The sequence below is a fragment of the Cibotium barometz genome, chromosome 39 (genome assembly GCF_041138505.1).
Source record: "Cibotium barometz isolate CiBa-2024 chromosome 39, ASM4113850v1, whole genome shotgun sequence".
In the NCBI taxonomy this organism is placed as follows: domain Eukaryota; kingdom Viridiplantae; phylum Streptophyta; class Polypodiopsida; order Cyatheales; family Cibotiaceae; genus Cibotium; species Cibotium barometz.
The window spans coordinates 23825519-23834620 of NC_141084.1; the positions used below are offsets into that span (position 1 = coordinate 23825519).

At 44.1% G+C, this 9102-nt stretch overlaps 1 protein-coding gene across 1 annotated transcript in view; it reads left to right on the forward strand.

Annotated features, from left to right (window-relative positions):
• The window catches only part of LOC147615894 (cleavage and polyadenylation specificity factor subunit 3-I-like), a 28075-nt gene extending 20724 nt beyond the window's left edge, over positions 1 to 7351 (forward strand). Inside the window, exons 3-5 of the mRNA XM_086778522.1 lie at positions 4766 to 4811; positions 4897 to 5046; positions 5241 to 7351. Coding sequence (XP_086634648.1) covers positions 4766 to 4811; positions 4897 to 5046; positions 5241 to 6869 — 1825 coding nt within the window. The 3' untranslated portion in view covers positions 6870 to 7351. The remainder of the gene's footprint in view (positions 1 to 4765; positions 4812 to 4896; positions 5047 to 5240) is intronic.
• Positions 7352 to 9102: the final 1751 nt, after the last annotated feature.

Below are 9102 nucleotides of genomic sequence, written 5' to 3' on the forward strand. Positions count from 1 at the left end.
CCACATAGGCATCGCATACAACTTTCTACTTCACCCATGACTTGGCACACATATATGAGCATCATGTATATGACGGGCTATTCCAGATGGATCCCCTGTCACCTCTAGACACACTCACCACCCAACTGTCATCTCTACTACATACGGCCGCCACCTGCAGCTTCCCCCATCATACACACATTGCACACATAGATAGATCTAGGAGTATGCCCTAGAATCAGTGGTATGATGATGAGTGCAGAGAGCTATATAGACACCCCCGTGCCCAGAGAGCACTGGGGACCATTACACAGAGACAGGCGAGCCGACAAATGAGGACCCTCACACGCTGTAAGAGGCGTGAATATGAGGAGGCACAGTACTGGGATATATACCACCTACTCATGAGGAGAGATGCAGCCACTGCATGGCACAGGATCAGAGAGCCTCGCCCTCGTACCCCAATTGAGGATCCACACACATGGCACACATTTGCAAAGAGCCTCTACCATATCGCTCAGTAGCCACCCATACCACAGCCACAGGAGTCCCGCCCTACCACCTCTACTTTCTTTACCGCCTCGATGGTAGAGAGAGCTATCCGCCGGTTACAGCATGGGAGATCGGCTGACCACACAGGTACAAGCATCTTATTTATGCAGCTGACACACTGGGACCCCTTTGTTGCTCACCTCTTTAATAGGGCACTAGTGGAGGGCCTACCAGCTGAGTGGACTATGCACACCATCCTGCCTCTCCACTAAGCGGGAACATGCTAGACCCCAGCAACTACAGGACTATCATGATTGGTTATACATTGGCCAAACTTTATGGCGCAATGCTCGAGGCGGAGTTGAGCTCATATGGAGAGGAGGAGGGACTGCGAGCACCAGGGCAGGCTGGATTCCGACGAGCTTTCTCCACTATTGACCATATATTCACTCTAAGATGTCTGATTGACCAGGCTAGGGCACGGGAGAAGAGATTATACTGCTGCTTTGTGGATTTCTGCAAACCATTTGACACGGTGCCACGAGAGAGACTCTTCCAGCGCCTACAGTCATTGGGGATCCCATCAGAGATGGTTTGGGGCATCTATGCTTTATATGAGCAGGTCCTCGGGCAAATACAATGTCCCAGGGGACTATCCGATGTTATTGCTAGCACCATAGGTGTGAAGCAAGGATGCCCACTCTCTCCTACACTATTTGGACTATACATTGATGAGGTGGTTGACTTCATTGGTCACGGTGGTGGGGACGGGGTAGACATCTCAGGTACCACAGTCCACATTATGCTATATGCAGATGATATTATTCTGGTCTCTGAGTCGCGGATGGGACTACAGCACCATCTCCATGCACTCGATGACTTGTGCACACAGAGGGGGCTTACAGTGAACCTTGGGAAAACCAAGGCCATGATTTTCCACACCTCAGGCCCGGTTCGACGATAGGCCATCTTCACACTAGCAGGAGGACAGGTAGAGGTGGTAGACTCATACCAGGAAGATTTACTATGGCACAGGCAGCTAGGGATAGACTCACACGAGGGTATGCAGCGCTGGCCATGCTAGAGAGACAGTGTCACCAAGCACACTTCTAGGAGCCCCGCACGAAGGGGTGGTTGTTTGACACACTAGTCACCCCTGCTTTGATGTATGCTGCAGCAGTATGGGCACCTGGGCTCGCCACCTCCACATGGTCTCAAATAGAGAGGCCTCAGATTCTCATGCTCTCACGAATGATCCGCAGTAAACCCTCCGTCCCACATGACATTGTCCGGACGGAGGTTGCTGCACCTCCTATGCGAGTTAGTGCCCTCTTCCAGACGATCTGCTTCATACAGAGGATCAGAGATATGCCATCAGATTGACTCTCACATAGAGCTTTTGAGGCGTCAGGCAGCTCGCAGAGAGTGGAGATAGGAGATCATGGTATTCACAGATGATACAGTGGCTCACTCAGCATGGTCTAGACATAGATCACCTGCCACCTTTTCAGTATGATATACATGCACCACACATCCAGCTCTCTCATAGTGAGAGGAATAGAGTCCTTCGGCAGGATTTATGGTAGCGATACACTCAAGAAACTTGGATTACACCCAGTCAGCCTCTACTGCCGAAGATGCTATACCACAGAGATCAGTTTATGCATATCTTAGTGGATGGATTCATACAGAGACCTGGATACATGGATGTGTACATGCCTTACAGGCCCGAGTGGCGATTGGCCAGCTCAGAGTGTCATCACACCAGCTTGAGATTGAGGTAGGTAGGGGGGCAACACGGATCCCTAGAGCAGAGAGGATATGCAGACTATGCCAGGAGGAGATTGAGAGTGAGGAACATTATGTATGCATATGCAGAGCATATAGTGTCATTAGAGAGAGATACACACCCATCTTCGGTGGACATCCCTCACTCCGCTAGATCATAGAGTCCGCAGACCAGTGCAGATTTGGCCAGTTCTTGTTAGAGACACAGCACCACAGAGAGACACTGATACGGACTCATACCACAGGGAGAGGTGGGCGACAGCTCCAGCTCATTGATTTCTTCTAGAGATCTATCCTAGTGCCTACCTTGACACAGGAGGGGGTTACACTTCAACGCGCTGTGGACCTCCGAGCGAGACGGAGACCGAGAGCACCAGGCTACCAGACTCCCAGACTACATCAGAGGGAGATCACAGAGATACGGACTCGACATCAGCACCATATCCAGGAGCGGCTAGCTCACTTACACTCACACCCGGAGATCATGCTCCGAGGTATTTTTGCCTCGCCATCGCCTATGTATCACATATTACACCCCCATTATGGTACTGGTTGGAGCTAGACAGATCTGCATTGCATTCTTGTATACCCTACGCATATAGGTTGCATACTGAGCCTCTAGCAGTAGTTCTCCATCCATCACCCCCCCCACTAGCTCAGTACTTTCATACTTTATTTCATGTTCATTTTGTCCTTTTTTTTTCTGGACATCTAGAAGACATTGACAGTTGTACATTGATTTGTCTCATAGGTCGAGTTCGGCCTTTAGGAGATGTTAATATAGCTTTCTTTCTTTCTTCTCTCTCTCTCTCTCTCTCTCTCTCTCTCTCTCTCTCTCTCTCTCTCTCTTGATTTTGGCAATGAAGTCTGGAGGAAAGGAAAAGCATGAGGCTTTTGCCTTATATACCACCACCGGCGAGAAACCTACCGGTAATTTGGGGTCATGGAAATGGACGTGTAACTTTTGCAGGAAGGGTTACACAAGTAGCGCCACAAGGCTCCTTGCACATGTGTCCAAGCTTGGTGGGGTGTAACTATTTGGCCCTCTTAGCTCTATTTCACATGATGAAACCCATGTCCGAACACGAGACAGGTGGAAGAAGACATGAGGACTTTGTCCATAAGGTTTGATTAAGAAAAAGCACCATTCTTGGTCAAAAAGCAAGAAAAAGCAAAAAGTCAAACAGGATTGACCGCAAGTCAAGGGCACCATTGGAAAGAGGAAACTGAGCCGGACTAAAAAGCTAAAAGGGGCTTTCTCAAAAAGCAACTCTAAGGCCAAAAAGGAAGGCCTTAAAACAAGAAAAGCAAAGCACCAAAAGTTGAGTAATATTTTATTAATAAAAGTAAAAAGAGAAGCAAACCTTAAAAAGGCAAAACCAAAGCATGAAGGCTTTCTGACAAAAGCAGGGTCTCTTACAAGTATAAATAGGATTGGACTTCTCTTGTAGGACCATGAACAAGATCATTGAAGATTGAAGGAGATTGTGGAGTGTGTGTGGGCATCATTATGATCACGGAGAGCCACTTCTTCGCCATCAACACCTTCTCCAACTTGCCATCAACACAGTGGTATGAGAGCAGGATTTCTCTTGAAGAAACTTTCTTGGGATGACAGAGCCATGTCAAGAGTAAAGGGAGACGATGGGCCTCGTGAAGGGAACAACAATGAGGTTGTTATAGAAATTCTTGATGGAAACTGCAGCATAGTCAAAAGGGACGGGGGACGGGGACGGGGGAGGGAAGACACTCAAAAAATTCGTTTTTAAAAAAAAGTTTTTCTACTCTACACTTATTCTACTTTGGAAGTACATCAAAATGAGCACAAATTTACACTAAAATGGTAAGGTTTTGAGTCATATTAACAAAATACGCCAATCAAAGAGTGAAGGCATTGATGGTTGATTGTATTAATAATTAAGTAGATACAAAATGAGTCATGACTCAAGAGTCAAGACTTAGGACTAAGCCTTGAATACACACCCTCCGCTCTCTCCCTCCCTCCCTCCGCCCCCCCCCCCCCCCCCTCCTCTTCCTTCTCCCTCCCTCTCTCTTTCTCTTTCTGCGGCGGTCCTTGAATGAAATGTTTTGAAACCTCACAGACCTTTATGGAACATATATGAAACGTTTCCAACGTGTTTTTTGAAGCCCCCTGGTAACTGTGAAGTGGACATCCCTGTTTCACCCGGATAGTGCTCTCAATTGTGTGCACTTTACCAGTGACACACAAACACACACACATTTTTGTGCATGCATGCATGTGTGCTGTGTGTGTGTGTGTGGAGAGAGAGAGAGAGAGCGGAAACTGGGGCAGGGTATGTAAGTGAATTTTGTGCATGTGGGCTTGCAAGTTACATAGTGTGCTTTGGAAGTTTAGGTCTCTTAAAAAACACTGGCTTACGAGGGCCACTGAGGAAAAGAGCTGCTTTTTGTCAAGAATTTTACATGTTTTAGTAAAGACAGTAACTTATTAACCAGGTTAGCTTGATTTTCCCCACTTGTGCAGCTTTCACGTGGATCATTGTGCTTCTCTTCCATATTTTATTCAGAAGGTTGGACGGCTTCTCCAAAAATTTGTTTTAGATGTTGTGTCCTTGCTGCGGCTTTCAGCTTGATCATGCGTCTGTGTTGCTACAGACCACTTTCAAAGGTCGTGTGTTTATGACTCATGCGACCAAGGCGATATATAAGCTCTTAGTCTCAGATTATGTGAAGATTAGCAAGGTCTCTGTGGAAGACATGCTTTATGACGAGCAGGATATTTCTCGAACAATGGATAAGATTGAGGTATTCTTCTTCTCATGATGCATGTCTACAATTAAAATAACTGATATGTTTGTAATGCTAATGCACATTTGGAGTGCTTCCAAAAATGTTCGTTGTATAAATGACAGAAATGCTGAAGTAATCATAAGTTCTTTTTCCAGAGCTCTCAAACCCTGTCATTAGTCATATGCGAAGCTTTCTGTTTGTATCTGCAGGTTATAGATTTCCATCAGACTGTGGAGGTGAATGGTATTCGATTTTGGTGTTACCCTGCAGGACATGTGTTGGGTGCAGCCATGTTTATGGTAGATATCGCCGGTGTCCGAGTTTTGTACACTGGCGACTATTCCTGTGAGGAAGACCGCCATCTTAGAGCTGCTGAACTGCCTCAGTTTTCGCCTGATGTTTGTGTTATCGAATCAACTTATGGTGTTCAAGTCCACCAACCACGTGCTGTGCGCGAAAGAAGGTTCACTGAAACAGTACACCAAACTGTTATTCAAGGAGGACGTGTCCTTATTCCTGCTTTTTCCCTTGGCAGGGCTCAGGAACTCCTCTTAATTCTTGACGAATACTGGAAGTCTCACCCAGAGCTGCACAATATTCCAATTTATTATGCATCACCTCTTGCCAAGAAATGTATGTCTGTGTATCAAACATATATCAATTCCATGAATGACAAAATACGCACTCAGTATGAAGTTTCAAATCCATTCAACTTCACACACATACATTCTCTGAAAAATATTGACAGCTTCCATGATGTTGGACCCTCCGTAGTTATGGCTAGCCCAGGAGGTCTTCAAAGCGGATTGTCTAGGCAACTCTTTGACTTATGGTGCCAAGATAAAAAAAATGCTTGTGTGCTACCTGGATATGTTGTTGAGGGTACACCTGCCAAGAAAATCATGAGTGAACCCAAGGAAGTGACATTGATGAGTGGGTTGGTGGTTCCCCTGAATATGAGTGTTCACGAGATATCTTTTTCTGCACATGCAGACTTCAATCAGACAAGTACATTTTTGAATGAGCTTAGGCCGCCCAACATTGTTCTAGTTCATGGAGAGGCGAACGAGATGGGCCGCCTAAAAGCAAAGCTGCAGACCCAGTTTGAAGACCAGAATGTGAATGTCATGGCTCCAAAAAATTGTCAAACAGTGGAAATGTTTTTTAAAGGGGAGAAGATGGCTAAGGCAATTGGCCGTTTGGCAGAGAAGATCTCAACAGGAGGAGACTCTGTCAGTGGTTTATTAGTAAGGAAGGGATTCACGTACCAGCTTATGGCTCCAGAAGATTTGCATGTGTACACTCAGTTGACTACAGGCAGCGTAATGCAGCGCCAGTCAGCTCCATATCAAGGAGCCTTCACAGTTCTCAGACATCGGCTACAGCAGATGTATGAAAGGGTAGAGATGTTGCCAGAGTCAGAAATACCATCTTTTAAAGTACATGATAAAGTTACTGTAGCTCAAGAAGGTGCAGATTTTGTGGTTTTGCAGTGGGTTTCAGATCCAGTCAGTGATATGGTAGCTGACTCTATTGTTGCCATGATTGTAAAACTGAATTCTGGTCCGGTACCTGGACTGGAGCCTAACGGTGTTGGTCTCAAGGAGGCCATATCTGATAAGAATGCCTTGAAGATAGTCCATTCCTTGTTTCTCTCTTTGTTTGGGGAAGTAAACTTGGATGAGGAGCATTGGAAGTTAACAGTGACTGTGGATGGAGTGGCAGCAATTATTGACTATGTTAATAAGAGCATTGAATGTGATAATGAGGATCTAAAAGAGCGTATCAAGTTAGCTCTTAAAAGAATACAAACTGCACTTTATCCTTTGAATCGGTAACAAAAGATTCGTTAACTTCTTCATGGCAAGAGTGAGATCGAAATCCTTTCTTGCTGGAACACAGTATGAACATGCTTGTTGAGGATCCATTGGGTCTCTGTCAAATCGAGGTAAAGTGAACTACTTACTCGAAACACCACAGTATCGAGGTTGTCCAATCAGCCTGCAGTAATATATGGATTCGGAATGCCTGCACCCACTTATCTCACTATTTAGTTTCTGGCAGGCCCGCCAAGAAAGCTATGTGTCAGTGAGAATGCTCACCTTTCTGCTGACTGTAATGAACAGGAATGATCAGCTGGAATGGTCTGTGCATGACCATTTATTTCAGAAGGTTATTATGAATGCAAGAACTGTAGTGAACCTGTCGTAAGCTCATGTCCGGTTTTGGGCAACTTTGTATAAGTTAAGCTTTGTGATCTACCATGCATTTTGATCCTCTTATGCTTTGTAGGCAAACATGTTCTTGATTGATCATTGGACCAAGTTTTGTGCTCACAAATCGTGGATGTCACAGAATAAGATGTGCTTGTTTTGCATCTGTGAGAAAGCGAGGTTTCATTACACTGTTGCAAGTGGAATGGGGGGGCATGCTAACTAGATCACTCAGTTCTTAATTGAACTTAATTTTGTCTTTTGAATCTGCTCCCTGGCCCTGTCCGTTCTTCTTCGACATCCACTTTTTATCTGAGTTGAAATTTTCACTTTCAAAAGTGGACTTTTTTTTTTTGGGGAGTTGGAATCTCATTTGGAATTGTATTCCTTTATTTTGGCACCATGGTAACCTAGTGTGTTTTAGATGCAACTGCTTCATCATTTTCTCCTTGACCCCTTCCCAATGGCTCTCCACATGGAGAGGATGTGCCTTTTCTTACACAAACAAAAAGCTCCTTGTGCTTCTAGTGCCTACACTGCCTTGGTATTCATAGGCTCTGTCCCTCAGCTATTGGGGCTTCCCTCTCCTGAAAATCTTGCTAGTCTCTTATTAGCTACTGCACCACATGGTAAGCAATGCTTGTTCCTTTGAGGTCCATTCTGCTCCATCTATCCAAGGCATTCTCACACACACAAGGCATTCTCACACACACACTAAACAACTTCTCTTCTCAGAAGCATTCGAAGTGCTACTATTTCCAAAGGAACTCTCTTAACTTGGTACTTGTGTTATTCAAACGGCAATAATAATCCAACAAGAACTCCAAATTTCTATAGTCAAGAGGATTCACTTTTTGTGTATTCCCCTTAACAATAGGTTTGCACTAACCATTACCATTGCTCGACAAAAAAGTTGGCCAACCATCATATCAAGGGTCATGTAGGTAACACAAGTTGTTTGTGCTCATTTAAACTACAGAGAGTCGATGGTTTGTGTTGCTGAAGAATAAAAAGCTTCTCTTATAAACCTTTGCCAAACCTAGGGTCCAAGATGCTATATGTCAAATGCTTGAAGGCCTTGGGATTGGGAATTTGAAGTAATCACAACTAGACAAGCACCATGAAAAAGCTTCAATTCAAGAATACACAAGCAAAATTATGACACGGTTGGGAGCAATCTCCTCTCCTAGTTGGTGGTTCTCTGGTTTCCAGCTAAAGATAAGTACTACCAAAAACAGGCCCATGGAACCAATATTAGTACAACCAACATTGGGCCCTTCTCACATCCAAAAACCTCAAATTTTCTAACATACTTCTTAATACTTGTTTCACGCATGATACATATGGTGCATAGTCGATTTGGATATAAATCAATTATAATCTAGCAATGTTCTTAATTGTTTTTACTAGCATCACTTAATGGATGGCTATATGTTTGAGCAAAAAAAAAAAGAGCTTAGCATGCAACCATGGACAACAATAGGTTAAGATCTAAAAATCTCTTTTAGTGTTTTTTTTTCTTTTCCTTCCTTAATTTTACTATATTGTAAAACCTATAAATATTCCAAATTGTTGATACTATTCTTATCCGTGGAGATCCTAAGAGCATTAGGGTTGTTTAAAAAGCTTGACATTATTAGGGTTTAAAATAAAACCTAGTAAACCCTAATAGAATTAAGCTTAACAAGGTTGTATGTTTGTTTTTATTGAAATTTTCATGGCTTCTTCTCAAATCTCCTTGAAGATATTCCATTGAGCTCTTTATTTTTGTTTGTACACCACACTCCTTCAAGACATCCTCAAAAATTTTAAATGGCTGAGTTAAGGGTCCTCTTGATAGGGTGTGCTCCTTGGGTGA